General features: G+C 38.0%; 1 protein-coding gene across 1 annotated transcript; it reads left to right on the forward strand.

Moving 5' to 3' along the window:
• The first annotated feature begins 936 nt into the window (after positions 1-936).
• Positions 937-21188, forward strand: LOC147370558 (UDP-glucuronosyltransferase 2B4-like). Its single transcript, XM_086405532.1, has 6 exons — positions 937-1693; positions 2510-2658; positions 9235-9366; positions 15043-15130; positions 16291-16510; positions 20512-21188. Exons 1-6 carry the CDS (start codon positions 964-966, stop codon positions 20789-20791), a joined length of 1599 nt encoding a protein of 532 aa, XP_086261658.1. The 5' UTR covers positions 937-963; the 3' UTR covers positions 20792-21188.
• The last annotated feature ends 436 nt before the right edge of the window (positions 21189-21624 follow it).

Here is a 21624-nt window from a genome sequence, read left to right on the forward strand (position 1 = left end):
TTTTTACAGTGCCTTATAATGCCATTTCTCATTTTATTCTGAATTATAAGTGATAATTTTACTGAAAGTCACTCAACGCTAGGTCATCCAAAAACCAAAGGCTTTATAACTGATGGTGGAACCAGCGGCACGTACGAGGCCATCTGCCATGAGATCCCTATGGTGGGCTTTCCTATGTTTGCTGATCAACCTGATAACATTGCCTGATGGACCACGGCACACCAGGCTTCCCTGTCCTTCACCATCTCCCAGAGTGTGCTCAAACTCCATTGAGTTAGTGATGCTATCCAACCATCTCATCCTCTGTCGTCTCCTTCTGCTTTAACTCCCCACTGTCATCAGTAGGCAGGTCGTTCAGACAAAAAAATCAATATGGCAATAGTGATCATAAATTATACAATTGACCAGTCAAACTTAATTGATATCTTTAGTATTAATACATTACACTAAAAAAATCAGAACATACATCTTCAGTCTTTGCAAACTGCAGGATTTCTGCTGCTTTTTCATTTTAGTCCAGAACTTTCCCAAAGTACTTAACATGGGTTTGCACTTGGTCATTTATTGTTTTTGCTGTTTCTGTGTGGGACACAATGTTGTGACCTCATAACCCTCCACCTTGTTGATGTCACCTTATCTCTAATTCTGTGTCAAAGCGACTGCAGACTCAAGAGCCTCTCACTTGCTATTGTTTTACACTAGTTAGTCTTCTTTCTCACAGAATATAATTGATGTGTGTGTACAAGATGGGTGACAGCACTGGCAAATGAATACTAAACACACTGTATAATCTCGAAGTGTTCTGCACTTTGCCTTTTCACTTGATTTCCACATCTGCTGACTATTCATGTAATCTACTTTTTTAAGGAATAGGAGTTATACTTTAACTTCTGGTTGATGACTTCTGGATATAAGCCTGAGCAATAGCAAAAGTTTACAGTAATTAATTTTAAAGGACTGCATATGAGCAAGATGTCTATGAAAAGGCTCTCGCTTTTGCTGCTGCTACAGCTGACTTGCTACTTTAGCGGTGGGAGTTGTGGAAAGGTGCTGGTATGGCCAGTGGAATTTAGTCACTGGCTGAATATAAAGACAATTCTGGAGGAACTTGTCACGAGGGGTCATGAGGTGACTGTTCTGATATCTTCAGCTTCCACTATTCCTAATTCCAGCAAACCATCTACTATGGAATTTGAGACTTTTCCTGTATCTTTAACAAAAACTGATTATGAGAATTTTATAGAACGTCTTCTTGAGGAATGGACGTATGTGTCCAAAGATTCCTTTTGGTCCTATCTTTCAACAGTGAGAAGTTTATTTTGGGAATTTTTTGATACTACTTTAAGTATATGTAAAGACGCTGTTTCCAACAAGAAATTAATGACAAAACTGCAGGAATCAAGGTTTGATATCCTTATTGCAGATGCTGTTGGACCCTGTGGTGAACTGCTGGCTGAATTACTTAAAATACCATTCGTGTACAGTCATTACAGCTCACCTGGCCACATAATTGAGAAGAATAGCGGAAGACTTCCACTCCCACCATCTTATGTACCTGTTATGCTTTCAGAATTAAGTGATCGCATGACATTCATGGAGAGGATCAAAAATATGTTTTATACACTTTATTTTGAGCTTTTCTTCCCAACGTACAAAGAGAAGAAGTGGAATCAGTTTTACAGTGAAGTACTAGGTAAGTTGGGCTTCCTGATGGCTCAGTGTGGTAAAGAATCTACCTGCCAATGCAGGAGACACAGGTTTTATCCTTTGGTCAGGAAGATCCCTTGGAAAAGGAAATGGCATTCCATTCCAGTGTTTTTGCCTGTGAAATCCCATGGACAGGGAAGCCTGTTGAGCTATAGTCCACGGAGTTGAAAGAGTCAGTTACCACTTAGCAACCAAACTACTAGGTAAGTCATGTTTTTAGTTGGTAGCATTAAGTCCTATTTTTCCTATTGCCTTGGAAGTTGAGTTTGTCTAAATACAAATTCACAAAAATTTATCTCAAATAAGTGAAACAGTGAAATAAAAAATATGAAATGACTCTCAATCTAACAAATATTATGCAAACACTTAAATTATAGGGTAGGGTAAAGCCCATTACTCATATCAGATACCAGGAAGTCATTTACCACAGACTGAAGTACCCAGGACATCTGCAAGTGACTATCCAACTTACAAAACTTCTTTTTTTAACTTAAAGTCATTACGAATCTCATAAACTGTCTTGATAGATGAAGACATGTACATGGAGAGTTATACACATATTTGTAGTATAAGTATCCAGTTAGCTTTTAGAAATTGTTTCTGCTTGTGTAAAAACAGATGTATTTCAGATATACTTTATTATCCTATACTATGCTACGGTATATATTTATCAAGCAACAGACACATTCAAACATCTTGGCCACAACATCCCAAGCTCCTTTACACAAATTATCTTATATACACATATGACAATTGTCTCATTTGATCAAACATTTGTTGTTGTTTTTCTTTTTACTTTCAGGAAGACCTACTACCTTATCAGAGACAATGGGGAAAGCTGATATGTGGCTCATTCGAAGCTACTGGGATTTGTCATTTCCTCGTCCACGACTACCAAATGTTGAATTTGTTGGAGGGCTCCACTGCAAACCTGCCAAGCCCCTGCCTAAGGTCACCTACTCCTCCTTGTTGTTCTTTGTGAACTCTGTGTTTTCAATAGGAACATTCTGTGTTCTTTATTTAGAACGTTTGATTACAGGTAGTCAGATACGGGAACCTGGATAAAGTGACCTTCCACCTAGAAAGTGATGTATTTCTATATCAACACAACTATCTGAATTTCATTATCATTACAGAATAAACTAGAGAACATGGGACACTTTGAAAATACATCAATTAAATTACAATTTCATTATTCAACACATAGAGAAGCATCATTCATTAAAGGACACATATTTTTATATAAAAATATATATTTTATATGAAAATAATAGTCATATTATCATCTGGTGATGCCATCCAACCATCTTATCTCACTATAATCAGTTACATTATAATTGTATTATCATTATTAAAGGATACTTTTGTATATAGCATATTCCAGAAGTGAGTGCTAATATAGGCAAGTGGTGTAGGCACAGTTTCTACCACCTGACAGTCCACCTGGAATGATAAAACACAATCAAGTTGTAAAAAATGTTATAATATGGCAAGACCAAAGTGCTAAAGAAATATTCAGCATGAATCATATAAAGTATCTCTGATTCATAGATAATTATGAGATCTGAAGGATGCTCAGGAATAAACAGAGGAATAGGGCAGGGGTGGAAGAAGAGATGGGCTTCCCTCTTAGCTCAGTTGGAAAAAGATATAAAAGAAAGGTAGGTGGAGTAGTGATGACAGTTGCCCAAAGTCCAAGTTTAGTCTAGATAGAAAAAGGCTGAATAAAGAAGAAGATGATGCTGTAGAGGTAAGTTGAAAACAGATAATTATAAACATTTGAAACATCTAGTAGGGGCATTGGGAAGAATAGTGAAAGGATTAAGAAAGAAAGAAAGAGATGACGGCGGTGGTTTAGTCTCTAAGTTGCGTTGGACTCTTGCAATCACATGGACTGTAGACTGCTAGGCTCCTCTGTCCATGGGATTCTCCAGTGTGAATACTGGAGCGGGTTGCCATTTCCTTCTCCAGAGGATCTTCCCAACCCAGGAATCAAAGCCAGGTCTCCTGCATTGCAGGCAGACTCTTTACCGACTGAGCTATGACGAAAGCCCTGAGAAAGAGATAGTCATATATTATTTAAAAATTAAAAGCAAGATGTAGTCACTGGGTTGGATTGTAAATGGTAAAGCATAGGAAGAGACCGTTTAGCAGATTATTGCTACTACTACTACTAAGTCGCTTCAGTCGTGTCCGACTCTGTGCGACCCATGGACTGCAGCCTACCAGGCTTCTCTGTCCATGGGATTCTTGAGGCAAGAACACTGGAGTGGTTTGCCACTTCCTCCTCCAAAGATTATTGTTAGATATAGACAATAATGAGTGAAAACTAGAGTACGGTGTTCACAGAGATATCACATTAACTCATTTTTTCCTTTATTTTAAATTAATTAATTTGTTTTAATTGGAGGATAATTACTTAACATCTTTGTGATGGGTTTTGCCATACATTGACATGAATCAGGATGATTTACTTTAATTAAATCTCTGGGCTGGGAATAAAAACATACATTTATATGTACATTCATTTATATTGTTGGAAATGGGCATTTATTTTAGTTAGTGCTATGGTGAAAAGCAGGAGAAGGCAATGGCACCCCAAACCAGTACTGTTGCCCGGAAAGTCCCATGGATGGAGGAGCCTGATAGGCTGCAGTTCATGGGGTCGCTAAGAGTCGGACACGACTGAGCGACTTCACTTTCACTTTTCACTTTCATGCATTGGAGAAGGAAATGGCAACCCATTCCAGTGTTCTTGCCTGGAGAATCCCATGGACCGAGAAGCCTGGTAGGCTGCAGTCCATGGGGTCGCACAGAGTCGGACACGACTGAAGCGACTTGGTGGCGGCGGCGGTGGTGAAAAGCCTTAAAACCTACAAAAATACTTTAGTATTTCATCTTCTTCATCTGATCGCCAAAGACTTAAAAGTTCCTAACATTACAAAAGTTTATATTAAATGCTGCTGCTGCTAAGTCACTTCAATCATGTCTGACTTTTTGTGACACTATGGACTGTAGCCCAACAGGCTCCTCTGTCCATGGGATTCTCCAGGCAAAAATACTGGAGTAGGCAGCCATTCCCTTCTCCAGGGGATCTTCTCGACCCAGGGATCAAATCCTGGTTTCCTGCACTCCAGGCAGATTCTTTACCATCTGAACCGCTAGGAAAACCCAAACAGTGCTAAATTATACTAAATCAGATACAAAAAAAATATTTACTTAGAAAATAACAAATATAATAAGATCACAGTTTTCTTGAAGATTAAAAAAGCATAAGCTAGAATTACAATTTTCAGGATATATATCATAGTGTATTATTTGATTATAGGATAGAGTAAGGATTAAAATGACAGACACATTTTAGCATAACGTCTTCAAGGTCCACCCATGTTGTCGAAAATGGCAGGATTTCCATCTTTCTCATGGGTGAATGACATTTCATTCGGAGCACGTGTGTCTATGTGTGTGTGTGTGTGTGTTCACATTTGTGTGTATCTATGGAAACATCTTTAAGTAATTCATCCATTGGTGGGCACTTAAGTTTCTTCCCTTAGCTAATTGTGAATAATGCTGCAGTCAACATGGAGCACATATACCTCTTCAATATCCTGTTTTTATTTCCTTTGACTGTATACCCAGAAGTAGAATTGCTGGATCATACAATAGATCTATCTTTAATTGTTTTAGGAACCTTCAATTTATGTTCCATAAGGGCTAAACCAATTTACATTCCCACTGAGAGTATACAAGCATTCACTTTTCTCCACATTCTCACAACACTTTTCTCTTCTTGGTTATAGACTTTCTAATTGGGGTGAGGTAATATCTGATTGTGATTTTGAAATACATTTCCCTGATGATTACTGATGTTGAGTATCTTTTCCTATACCTGGTGACCATTTGGAAATCTTCTTTGTAAAGTGTCTATTTTGTTCATCTGCCCATTCTTTAATTGAATTTTGTTGTATGAATTGTGCATATATTCTGGATCTTAACCCCTCATTCAATATGTGGTTACAAAACTTTTCTTCCATTCTGTAGATCACATTTTCGTCTTGCTGATTATTCTTTTGCTGTGCAGAAGCTTTTAAGCTTGTTGTAGTCCCACTTGTGATTTTTTCCTTTTGTTGTGGTCTTGATGTCATTAAAAAAAACATCATTTTCAAGACCAGTGTCAAGGAGTTTTATCATTATATTTTCTTTTAGGGATGTTATGGTATCTGGTCTTATGTTTAAGTTATTGACTCATTTTGAGTTGTTTTTGTGAGTGGTATAAGATAGAGGTCTCGTTTTTTGCTTTTTTGTTTTTTTCATATGTTTATCCAGTTTTCTCAGAAAAGAAAGAAGTGACTAACATTTCCACAATTGGTGTTCTTGTTTCCCTTGCTCCCTTGTTGAATATTAGTTGAACCCTGTATGCTGTTCCATGGTCTATGTGTCTATTTGGGGGCCAGTACACTATTATTTGAAATACTGAAACATTGTGGTAAATGTGAAATTTCAAGGTGTGGTTCTTTTGGCTTTTGGGGTATACCAGACCACCTGACCTGCCTCTTGAGAAACCTGTATGCAGGTCAGGAAGCAACACTTAGAACTGTACATGGAACAACAGACTGGTTCCAAATAGGAAAAGGAGTACATCAAGGCTGTATATTGTCACCCTGCTTATTTAACTTCTATGCAGAGTACATCATGAGAAACGCTGGGCTGGAAGAAGCACAAGCTGGAATCAAGATAGCTGGGAGAAATATCAATAACCTCATATATGCAGATGACACCACGCTTATGGCAGAAAGTGAGGAGGAACTAAAAAGCCTCTTGATGAAAGTGAAAGTGGAGAATGAAAAAGTTGGCTTAAAGCTCAACATTCAGAAAACAAAGATCATGGTATCTGGTCCCATCACTTTATGGGAAATAGATGGGGAAACAGTGGAAACAGTGTCAGACTTTATTTTTCTGGGCTCCAAAATCACTGCAGATGGTGACTGCAGCCATGAAATTAAAAGATGCTTACTCCTTGGAAGGAAAGTTATGACCAACCTAGATAGCATATTCAAAAGCAGAGACATTACTTTGCCAACAAAGGTCTGTCTAGTCAAGGCTATGGTTTTTCCTGTGGTCATGTATGGATGTGAGAGTTGGACTGTGAAGAAGGCTGAGAGCCGAAAAATTGATGCTTTTGAACTGTGGTGTTGGAGAAGACTCTTGAGAGTCCCTTGGACTGCAAGGAGATCCAACCAGTCCATTATGAAGGAGATCAGCTCTGGGATTTCTTTGGAGGGAATGATGCTAAAGCTGAAACTCCAGTACTTTGGCTACCTCATGCGAAGAGTTGACTCATTGGAAAAGACTGATACTGGGAGGGATTGGGGGTGGGAGGAGAAGGGGACAACAGAGGATGAGATGGCTGGATGGCATCACTGACTCAATGGACGTGAGTCTGAGTGAACTCCGGGAGTTGGTGATGGACAGGGAGGCCTGGTGTGCTGCCATTCATGGGGTCACAAAGAGTCAGACATGACTGAACTGAACTGAATATGGTGGTTGCCAGTACTGAGAGGTGGAAGAACAGGGGAAATGTTGTTTAAGGATACAAATTTGCATTTCTTAGTAAATAAATGCTAGAGATCTAAGGTATAGAGTAGTAGCTATGCATACATGCTCAGTAATGTCTGACTCTTCGCGACCCTGTGAACTATAGCCAGCCAGTCTCCTCTGTCAATGGGATTTCCCAGGCAGGAATATTGGGGTGGGTTGCCATTTAAAATTTGGAATTATTCTAGTACAGAAAGTAACCTTTTTTTTTTAATCAGAAAGGATCAAGGACCACAAAGCAAAATAATTCAGAAACAATTCCAGGCAAATACGGATTCACCAGGAGCTTTATTTAGTTAGAAGTGAATTACTCAAAAGCTGACCAGACCTGGAACCTTTTCCTCTGTGGAGCAGGTGCTCCCAGGGGGACTCACTGAAGTCATGTTGAAGTTTCTTCACCGCAGTTAGACATAGCACATCCATCTGTGACATTAATTATGCAAGTTCAGGACAAAGGCACATGTAAAGAAACACAGTCATATGATTGCTCGAATAAGCAACTATACAAGTGTAACTTTGGATTATAAATAGAACTCACAGAACTATTTCATACAACTTCCAAACTATAATACTTGACTCCTCAAGTCAGTAGTTAGTAATTTAGACAGAGTTTGGAAATTATGACAAAGTTTAAGGTGAAGAATAGGATTACAGAACTGAACAAATGACATAAAGTGATTCAGATCATATTTTTTTTCATAGTGCTCATAGTCAGGAAATGAAATATTAATGAGTAACCTAAATAATTCTCAAAAAGTCTGTCTGGAATAAATAAATGATTTAGCATAATTATAATAACAAAGAACCAAAGGGGGTTGAATCAGGCAAGTAACTTCTTTCCAAGAATCTATGTTAGTAATTAATATCAAGATTAATGAAGAGTCTGAGGATAATATAGTTTAATAATATCTCCTTGTACTGAGTACTGGCTCTATCTTATTTCCTGCTTATACAGAGACACATTGCACAAATATATATAATGGCAGAAATTGACTTCATATCACCTATTCTTTTCCCAGGATCTCAAGGATGAAAATGCTTTTTTAAAAAAAAATCATTATAAAAAATAATATAAAGTCCCTCAAAAAAATTTCTTTAATGATTTTTAGGTTGAAAATTTATTAGCACAACTGACCAAAGTCCAAGATATGAAGTTAATATGTTCAAGAGAGTTGGGGGGGTGGGGTGGGTGAGGGATGGAAATCACTCTATTAGCTAACTGTATAGTATGTGAAAAGAATAATGTGAACTTTCTAATATAAAACCTGTCTACACATATAGCTCAGCAATTCCTTTTCTGGGTTTGTTTCCAAAATAATTGAAATTAGGTTCCCAATGAGATACCTGTACAACATATGCATGAAAGCTCTATTCACAGGAGCCAAGAGGTTGAAGCAACCCAAATGTCCATCAACAGAGGAAGCAATAAACAAAATGTCATGTATACAAACAATGGAATATTACTCACCGTTAAAAGGAAATTCTGACACATGTCACAACATGAATGAACCTTACATTAAGTGAAAATAACTAGTCAGAAAAAGACAAATACTGTGCAATTCAACTTATAAGAAGTATCCAGACTAATCTCATTTGTAGAAACAGAGTAGAATGAAACTTGCCAAAGGCTAGAGAAAGAGAAAAGTAGAGTTTCTTAACGATCATAGACTTCCAGTTTTGTCAGATGAAAAAGTTCTGGAGATTGGTTGCACAATGTGAGTATACTTAATACTACTATACTACACACTTAGGAACAATTAAGAAGTAAATTTTATGCCATGTGTATCTTACCACAATATTTTTGTAAGAAATCACTACTCTGATATCTCAAGACAATTTCTGATTTTCTCTCTTTAGTTGCTTGTAGCAATCCCTTCAATAATGTCTGTTATGCTACTGCTCTTTTGTGATGGGCATATTCTTTTTTCACAGGAAATGGAAGAGTTTGTGCAGAGCTCTGGAGAAAATGGTATTGTGGTGTTTTCTTTGGGGTCAATGGTCAGTAACATGTCAGAAGACAGAGCCAAGGTGATTGCATCAGCCTTCGCTCAAATTCCACAAAAGGTAGATACAATAACTTAATCATGGACAACTCTTTAATAAGTCTGTTAAACTCTGTAAAGATCTGATCTTAGACATTTTCTATCAGAAAGGTAAATAATATGATAGCAGCAATTTATCGCATATATATACATATATATGTGTATATATAAACCAAAATATACACTGCAAGTGCTACGGCAGTACAGGGAGTGCCTTTGATCCATAATAATTTTAATTACTCAACATAGCAATAAAAAGAATGATATTTAAGAGACACAGTGTGAATTTTGGTGTTATTAATACAATGGTAGCATGGGCAAGAAGATTAACCAGTAAATTCTGCTTTGTCACTTGTTCCTTTACTTTGAAGGATTTCTGAGGACACAACACACATACAGATGCTCTCAGGAGTTAAATTTTAACAGTAAATGTAGTCATGCAATATTGATTCAAGTCAAACAATTTCACTTTTCATTGCTTTTGGAACTAGGGCTTAATAATTTGTAATTTAAGAGAACATACTTCTTCAGCAGCACTGATTAACTTATTTTTAAAAAATTATGCTGTTGTTGTTTAGTCATTAAGTCATCTGAATCATTGCAGTCCCATGGACTACAGCATGCTAGGCTCCCCTGTCCTTCACTATTACCCAGGGTTTGCCCAGATTCATGTCCATCGATTTATTGATGCTATCTAAACATGTCATCCTCTGCCAGCCCTTCTCCTTTTGCCATCAACCTTTCCCAGATCAGGGTCTTACCAATGAGTTATCAGGTGGCCAGAGTATTGGAATTTCAGCATCAGTACTTCCAATGAATATTCAAGATTGGTTTCCATAGGATTGACTGGTTTGATGTCCTTGCCATTCAAGTGATTCTCAAGAATCTTCTCCAGCACCACAATTCAAAAGCATCAACTCTTCAGCGCTTAACCTTCTTTAAGGACTTCCCGAGTGGCTCAGATGGTAAAGCGTATGCCTACAATGCAGGAGACCTGGGTTCGATCCCTGGGTCAGGAAGATCCTCTGAAGAAGGAAATGGCAACCCACTCCAGTACTCTTGCCTGGAAAATCCCAAGGATACAGAAGCCTGGTAAGCCCCAGTCCATGGGGCTGCCAACAGTCGGATACGACTGAGAGACTTCACCTTATCTTATCTTACCTAACCTTCTTTACTGTCCAACGCTCATATTCATACATGATTACTAGAAAAAAATATAGCTTTGATTATATGGGCCTCTTTTGGCAGAGTGATGTCTCTGCTTTTAATACTTTATCTAGATTTGTCATAGATTTTCTTCCAAGAAGCAAGTGTCTCTTCATTTCATGGCTGAAGTCACCATCCACAATGATTTTGGAGCCCAAGAAGATAAAATATGTCACAGCTTCCACATTTTCCCCATATATTTGCCATGAAATGATGGGACCAGATGCCATGAACTTATTGCTTTGAATGTTGATTTTAAGACAACTTTTTCACTTTCATCTTTCACCCTCATCAAGAGTCTCTTTCAATTCAGTTCAGTCACTCAGTCGTGTCCGACCATTTGCAACCCATGAATTGCAGCACACTAGGCCTCCCTGTCCATCACCAACTCCCGGAGTTCACTCAGACTCACGTTCCTCGAGTTTGTGATGCCATCCAGCCATCTCATCCTCTGTCATCCCCTTCTTCTCCTGCCCCCAATCCTTCCCAGCATCAGAGTCTTTTCCAATGAGTCAAGTCTTCACATGAGGTGGCCAAAGTACTGGAGTTTCAGCTTTAGCATCATTCCTTCCAAAGAAATCCCAGGGCTGATCTCCTTCAGAATGGACTGGTTGGATCTCCTTGCAGTCCAAGGGACTCTCAAGAGTCTTCTCCAACACCACAGTTCAAAAGCATCAATTCTTCGGCGCTCAGCCTTCTTCACAGTCCAACTCTCACATCCATACATGACCACAGGAAAAACCATAGCCTTGACTAGACGGACCTTTGTTGGCAAAGTAATCTCCGGTTTTCAATATGCTGTCTAGGTTGGTCATAACTTTCCTTCCAAGGAGTAAGCATCTTTTAATTTCATGGCTGCAGTCACCATCGGCAGTGATTTTGGAGCCCCCCAAAATAAAGTCTGACACTGTTTCCACTGTTTCCCCATCTATTTGCCATGAAGTGATGGGACCAGATGCCATGATCTTCGTCTTCTGAACGTTGAGCTTTAAGACAACTTTTTCACTCTCCACTTTCACTTTCATCAAGAGGCTTTTTAGTTTTCTTCAGTTTCTCCCATAAGAGTGGTGTCATTTGCATATCTGAGGTTATTGATATTTCTCCTGGCAATCTTGATTCCAGCTTGTGCTTCTTCCAGCTCAGCGTTTCTCCTGATGTACTCTGCATATAAGTTAAATAAGCATGGTGATAGTATACAGCTTTGATGTACTCCTTTACCTATTTGGAACCAGTCTGTCGTTCCATGTCCAGTTCTAACTGTTGCCTCCTGACCTGCATATAGGTTAGCATAGTCAGTGAAGCAGAAATAGATGTTTTTTCTGGAATTCTTTTGCTTTTTCTATGATCAAATGAATGATGGCAATTTGATCTCTGGTTCCTCTGCCTTTTCTAAACCCAGATAGCACATCTGGAAGTTCTTGGTTCATGTACTGCTCAGGCTGAGCTAAATGATTTTTGAGTATTACCTTGCTAGCATGTGAAAGGAACATAATTTTACAGTAGTTTGAACATTCTTTGGCATTATCCATCTTTGGGTTTGGAATGAAAACTGACCTTTTCCAGTCCTGTGGCCACTGCTGTGTCTTCTAAATTTGCCGGCATACTGAGTGCAGCACTTTAACAGTATTATCTTTTAGGATTTGAAATACCTCAGCTAAAATTCCACTAGCTTTCTTCATAGTAATACTTCCTAAGGTCCCATTTTCTTCACACTCCAAGATGTGTGGATCTATGAGTGACCATACCATCATAGTTATCCAGGTTACTAAGATCTCTTTTGTATAGTTCTTCTGTGTATTCTTGCCACCTCTTCTTAATATCTTCTGCTTCTGTTGGGTCCATACCATTTCTGTCCTTTATTGTGCCCATCTTTGCATAAAATGATCCCTTGGGATCTCTAATTTACTTGAAGAGATCTCTAGTCTTTCACATCCTATTGATTTCTCTATTTCTTTGCATTGTTCACTTAAGAAGGCCTTCTTATCTCTCCTATCTATCCTCTGAAATTCTGCATTCAGTTGAGTATATCTTTCTTTCCCTTTCTCCCTTGGCCTTCACTCCCCTTCTTTTCTGCATTATTTATAAAGCCTCCTCAGATAACCACTTTGCCTTCTGGCAAATCCTTTTCTTTGGGGTTGTTTTGATCGCTGCCTCCTGTACAGTGTTACACACCTCTATCCACAGTTCTTCAGGCACTCTGTATATCAGATATAACCCTTGAATCTATTCATCACCTCCACTGTGTGATTATATGGGATTTGATTTCTGTCATACCTGAATGGCCTAGCAGTTTTCCCTGCTTTCAATTTAAGTCTCTCTTCAATTCAAATCTGAATTTTGCACTAAGGTGCTCATGATCTGAACCACAGTCAACTCCAGGTCTTGTTTTGCTGACTGTATAGAGCATCTCCATCCTCAGCTGTAAAGAACATAATCAATCTGATTTCGGTATTGACCGTCTGGTGATGTCCATGTATAGAGTCATCAGTTGTTGGAAAAGGATGTTTACTATGACCAGTGTGTTCTCTTGACCAAAGTCTGTTAGCCTTTGCCTGCTTCTTTTAGTACTACAAAGCCAAACTTGCCTGTTACCCGAGATATCTCTTGACTTCTTACTTTTACATTCCAATGCCTATGATGAAAAGACTTCTTCTTCATTATTTTGTGTGTGTGTGTGTGTGTTAATTCTAGAAGGTCTTGTGGGTCTTGCTGAATCAATCTTTAGCTTCTTCAGCATAGTGCCTGGGGCATAGACCTGGATTGCTGTGATGTTGAATGGTTTGCCTTGGAAATGAACCAAGATCATTCTGTTGTTTTTGAGATTGCACCCAAGCACTCCATTTCAGAACTTTTTTGTTGACTGTGAGAGCTAGTCCATTTTTTCTAAGGAATTCTTAACCACAGTAGTAGATATAATGGTCATCTGAATTAAATTCATCGAACTTGTCCATTTTAGTTCATGGATTCCTAAGATGTTGATATTCACTCTTGCCATCTCCTGCTTGACCATGTCCATTACCTCGATTTCATTGGCCTAACATTCCAGGATCTTATGTTCTTTACAGCATCATACTTTCACCACCAGACACATCCACAGCTGAGCATCATTTCTTCATTGTCCCAGTCACTTCATTCTTTTTGGATCTATTAGTAATTGCCCTCCACTCTTCCTCAGCAGGATATTGGACACATTCTGACCTGGAGAACTCATCTTCCAGTGTCATATATCTTTGCTTTTTCATACTGTTCATGTGGTTCTCACGGCAAAGATAGTGCAGTGGTTGTCCATTCCCTCCTCCAGTGGACCACAGCTTGTCAGAACACTCCACTATGACCCATCTGCCCTTGGGTAGCCCTGCAGAGCATGGCTCATAGCTTCATTGAGTTACACAAGCCCCTTTACCGTGACAAGGCTGTGATCTATGAAGGGGATTAATAAATTGTAAATAAGCCAAAATATTTATCTTAGGTGATTGACTGCATACTTTTTCCTCTCTATAATCAAAATGTGTAAAATTTAATAAAATAACTTTTCATTTTAACTACTTGATATATGTAAACTCTTTTATAACAGTCAAAAATAAATAAATCACTGAATATTGAATTTGAAAATGAGCACTAGCATATAAAGAAAGCAAATGAATGTGTAGGTTATGTGTAATCTGCCACTGGCTTGTTGTATTGGAAACAAAACCACCTATCCATGGAAGAAAAGCTATGACAAACCTAGACAGTGTGTTAAAAACCAAAGAGAGCACTTGCCCAGAAAAGCCCATATAGTCAAATCTATGGTTTTTCAGTAGTCATGTATGGATGTGAGAGTTGGACCATAAAGAAGGCTGATTGCCAAAGAACTGATGCTTTTGAATTGTGGTTCTGGAGAAGACTCTTGAGAGTCCCCCGACTGCAGGATCAAACCAGTCAATCCTAAGTTAATTAACCTTGAATATTCATTGGAAGGACTGATGCTGAAGCTGAAGCTCCAATACCTTGGCCACCTGATGCAAAGAGATGGCTCATTGAAGAAGACCTTGATGCTGAGAAAGATTAAGGGCAGGAGGAAAAGGGAGTGACAGAGGATGAGTTGGTTGGATAGCAACACTGAATCAATGGATATGAATACGAGCAACTTCTGAGAGATAGTGAAGGACAGGGAAGCCTAGCAAGCTGCAGTCCATGGGATGCAAATAGTTGAACACAACTTAGTGATTGAAAACCAACAACAAAACAGTTTGTTTTTTTTTTAATATTTGAATTGGTCATTGAAAATCTCATTTGTCTCTGCCATCATGTGTACATAATTAATACATCAAATGTAGGTATTCCTGTGTATGTCTTTCTATTACTAGTTACCATTACTTAATATGTCTTCATTTCCTTACATGTCATATGGAAGACATGTAATTATATGTATCTTGCGTCAATTTAGAAATTATTAGTATAACTATGAAGTTCAACTCATAGAATAAGGTATTTCCTTTACTTTTAACAGGTGCTATGGAGATATGATGGCAAAAAACCAGATACCTTAGGACCCAACACCCGGTTGTATAAATGGCTTCCCCAGAATGACCTTCTTGGTGAGACTTGTCAGAACAAATAATGAAAATATGAGTAACAGCCAAGCAGAGTGAGAGTGCTTCAACAGGAAACACACTTAGAAAGCAATTAATTATTGAAACACTGAAAAAGAAAACTTTACTAGTCTATTATAATTGTCTTTGTTATGAGAAAAAAAGGAGAACATATAAAAGTTGTCAGTTTATTCTATGTAGTCACATCCCTTATAGCTAGAATCTTTACTTTAGCTGTAATTACTTCTCACAGTGAACTTTTCAATAACTTCCTGGATTGTTGTTCTGTCTCTGAATTCTTTCATTATACTTATCATTTCCATTCTGTATCTTAAAAATAAGAACTCTTGTGCCATTACCAATGACTCTCTGCTGCTGCTGCTGCTGCTGCTGCTGCTGCTGCTAAGTCGCTTCAGTTGTGTCCGACTCTGTGTGACCCCATAGATGGCAGCCCACCAGGCTCTGCCAGCCCTGGGATTCTTCAGGCAAGAATACTGGAGTTGGTTGCCATTTCCTTCTCCAATGCATGAAAGTGAAAAGTGAAAGTGAAGTTGCTCAGTCTCGTCTGACTCTTAGCGACCTCATGCACTGCAGCCTACCAGGCTCCTCCGTCCATGGGATTTTCTAGTCAAGAGCACTGGAGTGGGTTGCCATTGCCTTCTCCCACCAATGATTCTCAATTTTCTGTGAAAAAAAAAAAAGGCACAATCATTTTTGTGAAGCAATAACACACTTCATGGTAAAATTTAGCTTTTCCTTCCTCTGGTTCCAGTGCCACTACCATTATCTTTCTTTTCCCCTGACACCATTCCTATCAAACTAAATGGCTTCACTGTATCTTTAGGTGAATAAATTTCGGCATGTCCTCCTCTTTTTTTGCACATGTGGTTTCTTTACCCAGAATGCTCTTTCAAGTTGTTCCCCTGCCGATCCTGGATTCATTTGTGACGTTCAAGTGACTCAGCACTTCTTTCACAAACTCTGCATTTACCCCGTCAGCAGACATAGCCGTTTCTTCTGAGTTCTGAAAGCAAGTTAAAAGCACTTTCATATGCGTAATAATCTGTTATCTAAAAGATACTCCTCCATCCAGTGCCTTATAATACCCATTTCTCATTTTATTCTGAGTTATAATTAATAACCTTACTGAATTCACTCAATCCTAGGCCATCCAAAAACCAAAGCCTTTATAACTCACGGTGGAAGCAATGGTGTTTATGAGGCCATCTATCACGGGATCCCTATGGTGGGCACTCCTTTGTTTGCTGATCAAGCTGATAACATCGCTCGAATGAAATCCAAGGGAACAGCTGTCAGGTTGGACTTGGAAACAATGTCAACAAGAGATTTGCTCAACGCATTGAAGGAAGTCATTAATAATCCTTCGTGAGTATATATATATATATATTTTTTTTTCTTTTTCTTTTTTTCTTTACCAGCTAATCTTTCTAGAGAAGTTCTCATCTGAAGGCCAGGGAGGCAGTGATGAGTCTTCACATAAGCACAATGAGGTGTAAGATTTGCTCGATGTTTTGAAAACAGACAAAAATAACAGGTTGTGAATGTCACATTAAGATTTTTTCATGGTTTTATGGAAAAAGTTTGTCAGTGTTTTAAAGATAGTGGAGAAATGTTGAAAACTTAATCATTAGAATGAGAAGAATCACTGAAATGGTAGTAGAAGGATTAAGAAGCATTGAGAACAAAGTTATTGTAGGGAACCATGAATGCGATGGATACTCATCTGCCCACTTTCTTTCAGCATGTGAACTTCTCAAATGTTTTAAACTCTTAAAAGATGGTTTATTTTCACTAAACCATCATGACATCATCCACTTCAAATTCCAATTACATTTAATATTCTCCAACTTTTCTATGCTAATATTTTGACTCCATCTCTGATAAATGATAAACAGCTATAACTTTCTAATTACCCAGTTTCAACTATGTATATACTATTTATAAATGTGGGTGTATTCTAGGGTTGTTTGTTTTTTTTTTACTGTGGTCATTTTGTCTTGTTTGGAAGAATTATAAATCTAAACATAATTGACTTGGGAGGAGTATGTTGATATGAAAAAGTGAAAGTGTTGGTTTCTCAGTTGTGTTCGACTCTTTGGGACCACATAGACTGTATCCCACCACTCCTCAGTCCATGGAATTTTCCAGGCAAGACCATGGGAGTAGGTAGCCATTCTCTTCTTTAGAGGATCTTGCTGATCCAGGGATCAAACCAGGTCTCTGCATTGCAGGCAGATTCTTTACATCTGAACCACCAGGGAATCCCATATATTGGGATATTCCTTTTTTTAAAAATGTTACACAATTTTTAAAGGTTATTTTCCATTTAAAGTAATTACCAAAGAGTGACTAAATTTCCAGTTTTGTACAACACCTCCTTGAGCTTATATTATTCCCAGTAATTTTGCCTCCTACTCCCCACCTGTGTGTTTCTACTCCCCCAAATCTGGTAACCAATAGATTGTTTTCTGTATCTGCTAGTCTGTAATAATAGTTTGATCCCATCATTGATAAATGGTAAACAACTAGAATTTTCTAATTTACTTTATTACAACTATGTAGATACAGCTTATAAATGTAAGTATCTTCAGAGTTCTTTTATTTGTGCTCATTTTTGTCTTATTTGGAATAGATAGTTACGTTGGGATATTCCTATTTAAAAGCCATATTTTCTAAAAACATATATATTTAATTTCCAAATCACTTCAGGATATACGTGAATTTCAGTGACACAATTATTAATATCACAAATATGATGTATATATTCCCCCTTTTTCATCATAATGACTTTGTAAAGAAAATATTTTGAGAATGTATCGGTAATAGCAGCAAAAAGCATTTTGTGTTTTATAAGCAGTGTTATTTAAATTTAATTTTAGCACAGCTATTGTCGAAAGTGAGCAGCATAAAAAGCACTCTTTTTCTTTTTTTAAAAGAAACAAATCTTTCATTTGCTGTTTTTATGTAAATGTACATATCTCTAGTATCTTTATATGTCTTTTTAATTTTTAATAATGTAATGTTGGGGTCAAAAATGAAGATATACTGAATGTTCATGATATGCTACATGTTGTATTTACTAAAACAGTGTTCAGTTCAGTTCAGTTCAGTCGCTCAGTCATGCCTGACTCTTTGTGACCCCATGGATGGCAGCACACCAGGCCTCCCTGTCCATCACCAACTCCCAGAGTTCACTCAGACTCATGTCCATCGAGTCAGTGATGCCATCCAGCCATCTCATCCTCTGTCATCCCCTTCTCCTCCTGCCCCCAATCCCTCCCAGCATCAGAGTCTTTTCCAATGAGTCAAGTCTTCACATGAGGTGGCCAAAGTACTGGAGTTTCAGCTTTAGCATCATTCCTTCCAAAGAAATCCCAGGGCTGATCTCCTCCAGAATGGACTGGTTGGATCTCCTTGCAGTCCAAGGGACTCTCAAGAGTCTTCTCCAACATCACAGTTCAAAAGCATCAATTCTTCGGCACTCAGCCTTCTTCACAGTCCAACTATCACATCCATACATGACCACAGGAAAAACAATAGCCTTGACTAGACGAACCTTTGTTGGCAAAGTAATGTCTCTGCTTTTGAATATGCTATCTAGGTTGGTCATAACTTTCCTTCCAAGGAATAAGAGTCTTTTAATTTCATGGCTGCAGTCACCAACTGCAGTGATTTGGGAGCCCCCAAAAATAACGTCTGACACTGTTTCCACTATTTCCCCATCTATTTCCCATGAAGTGATGGGACCAGATACCATGACCTTCGTTATCTGAATGTTGAGCTTTAAGCCAACTTTTTTACTCTCCTCTTTCACTTTCATCAAGAGGTTTTTTAGTTCCTCCTCACTTTCTGCCATAAGGGTGGTGTCATCTGCATTGCCGAGGTTATTGATATTTCTCCCGGCAATCTTGATTCCAGCTTGTGCTTCTTCCAGCCTAGCATTTTTCATGATGTACTCTGCATAGAAGTTAAATAAGCAGGGTGACAATATACAGCCTTGATGTACTCCTTTTCCTATTTGGAACCAGTCTGTTGTTCCATGTCCAGTTCTAACTGTTGCTTCCTGACCTGCATATAGGTTTCTCAAGAGGCAGGTCAGGTGGTCTGGGATTCCCATCTCTTTCAGAATTTTCCACAGTTTATTGTGATCCACACAGTCAAAAGCTTTGGTATAGTCAATAAAGCAGAAATAGATGATTTTCTGGAACTCTCTTGCGTTTTCCATGATCCAGCGGATGTTGGCAATTTGATCTCTGGTTCCTCTGCCTTTTCTAAAACCAGCTTGAAAACAGTGTTACTTTACACATATTAAGTAACTTCTTTATTGTAGTCTATTCCTATTGTATTAAAAATATATTTCCAGGATTACTGCAGTCTTTGCAAAAACCCAGTGCTCCTCCTGTGTTTTTGACAGTAAAGGGAGAAAAGTTACTTCCATTGTTATAACTACATTGCCATGTTGTAGCACTTTGTGATTTAAACTTCATGTGCTATATCTCTTTATTCTGCTTTCTTGTCTGTTAATCTGCCATCATTTCAGCAGTAGAAACAAGTGTGTCTGCAATGCCTGAGAGTGAAATGCTGAGCCTTCTCCAGAATTTTTAGAACAAGAACGAGAACAACAATACCAGTAAACATTTACTGAGTGTCTACTGCATGCCAGGAATGCCTCTAAGAATCAATACAATATTATCAAAATAATTAGATAAGGTACTATTCCTAGCCATTTTATAGTACAATGAAAAACTGAGAAACAGATTCTATCATGATTGAGCCCTCCAAAGTAAAATTAAAAGTTTAAAAATTAAAAAAGTTTTAAAATGTTAATAAAATAAATTAAAAAAAAATAAGAGGAACAGAAAAAATAAAAAAGCAGCCAACAAAGTAAGAGTCAGAAATCAAACTGAGTCAATCTACTTCCACACTTTCAACCACCACTTCACTAATGTAAGATCAGCCCTGTCTGGACATGTCTCCAAACCTCATCACTGATTTACCTGCTATATCTAGATTATAACATTTGAAATACATCTATCAGGTCTATTAACAATTCTTTATGAGATAATTCAAACTTTGGACAAACATATTATGAAGTTCTTTTCTTTTCTTTCCCTTTGGGACAGCTCATTCCATTGTTTAGAATATACAATCTTGTTCTCCCCCATTTTCTTTCTTTTTTTTGTAGCTTGAAACGCTATGCATTTAAGAAATCCTAGCCCATAAGCTAATATCTCAATAATCACCTCAGAGAAAATTATGTTTTTCTTCCACTCTGTGTTGCACTCTGTTACCATCTGCAAGAAAATTTCACATATTTATCTATTATAGCTCATTCCATAAATGATAACTGTTTGATTTTCCTTCAGCTACAAAGAGAATGTGATGAGATTATCAGCCATTCAACATGATCAGCCTATGAAGCCCTTGGACAGAGCAGTCTTCTGGATCGAGTTTGTCATGCGCCACAAAGGAGCCAAGCACTTGCGGCCAGCTATCCATGACCTCACCTGGTTCCAGTACCACTCTCTGGATGTCATTGGGTTCCTACTGGCCTGTGTGGCAACTGCCATATTTGTCATCACAAAATGTTGTCTATTTTGTTGCTTGAAGTTTGCTAAATTAGGAAAGAAGGAGAAAAGAGACTAGCTGTATCAGACCTCAGCGCAGGGGTCCCCAACCCCTGAGATCTAATGGCTGATGATCTGAGGTGGAGCTGATGCAATAATAGAAATAAAGTGAGCAATAAATATGATGTGCTTGAATCGTCCCAAACCCATTGCTTCCTACCCCAGCCCATGGAAAAATTGTCTTCCATGAAACTGGTTCCTGGGGCCTAAAAGGTTGGGTACTGCTGCTCTAGCAGTTCTGCCTCATAGAACTCCTCATAGAACTCCTCATAGAACTCTCCATAAAACTATGTGGGTATGTATTGAAATTTATTGTTTTAATGCAAAAGTATACTAAAAAGATATGATTGAATTTAACTGGTTTTCACATATTGGGTGTAGAAACAAGAACAATAAAAGTCTATTCATAGTATCCATATTATTTTGTAGATATTCAGAATTTTACCTTTATTTTTGTATAGAATTTTATAGCTTTTCCTTGCTATACAAATTGTTCAGTAATTGGAATTCTTTTGAAAGATTCACTCTTTAATTTTATTTGTGAGACCACTAATAGTTCTTCATTTTTACTGTGCATCCAGCCTCAACATCACTTCTTACCTAAAGCCATAGCAAGACACTAGCCTTCGTCCAGTTAATCTCATTTGCCTTTGGAGTGTTTGTGGAATTAGAAGTATAGCAACTGCTACATGCTTCCTTTTATAAAATTGAGATATTTGCAAAAACCTTTAATTTCATGACCTAATTCTCTTTTTGTCATCCACCTTTTATTCACCTATTATTTTCACTCCCATAATCAGCCTTTGCTAATGGATATAAGTTCTCAACTGTATGTTAAGAAAATTATAACCC

Source organism: Bos grunniens, chromosome 6 (genome assembly GCF_055505025.1).
Source record: "Bos grunniens cultivar Pamir isolate PY7600 chromosome 6, Bosgru_T2T1.0, whole genome shotgun sequence".
NCBI classification, from domain to species: Eukaryota; Metazoa; Chordata; class Mammalia; order Artiodactyla; family Bovidae; genus Bos; species Bos grunniens.

Coding starts and splice junctions, on each gene's coding strand:
- LOC147370558 (XM_086405532.1), top strand. CDS start 964: ATGAGCAAGATGTCTATGAAAAGGCTCTCGCTTTTGCTGCTGCTACAG. Junction 1,694..2,509: donor GTTTTACAGTGAAGTACTAG/GTAAGTTGGGCT, acceptor TTTTACTTTCAG/GAAGACCTACTACCTTATCA. Junction 16,511..20,511: donor GAAGTCATTAATAATCCTTC/GTGAGTATATAT, acceptor ATTTTCCTTCAG/CTACAAAGAGAATGTGATGA.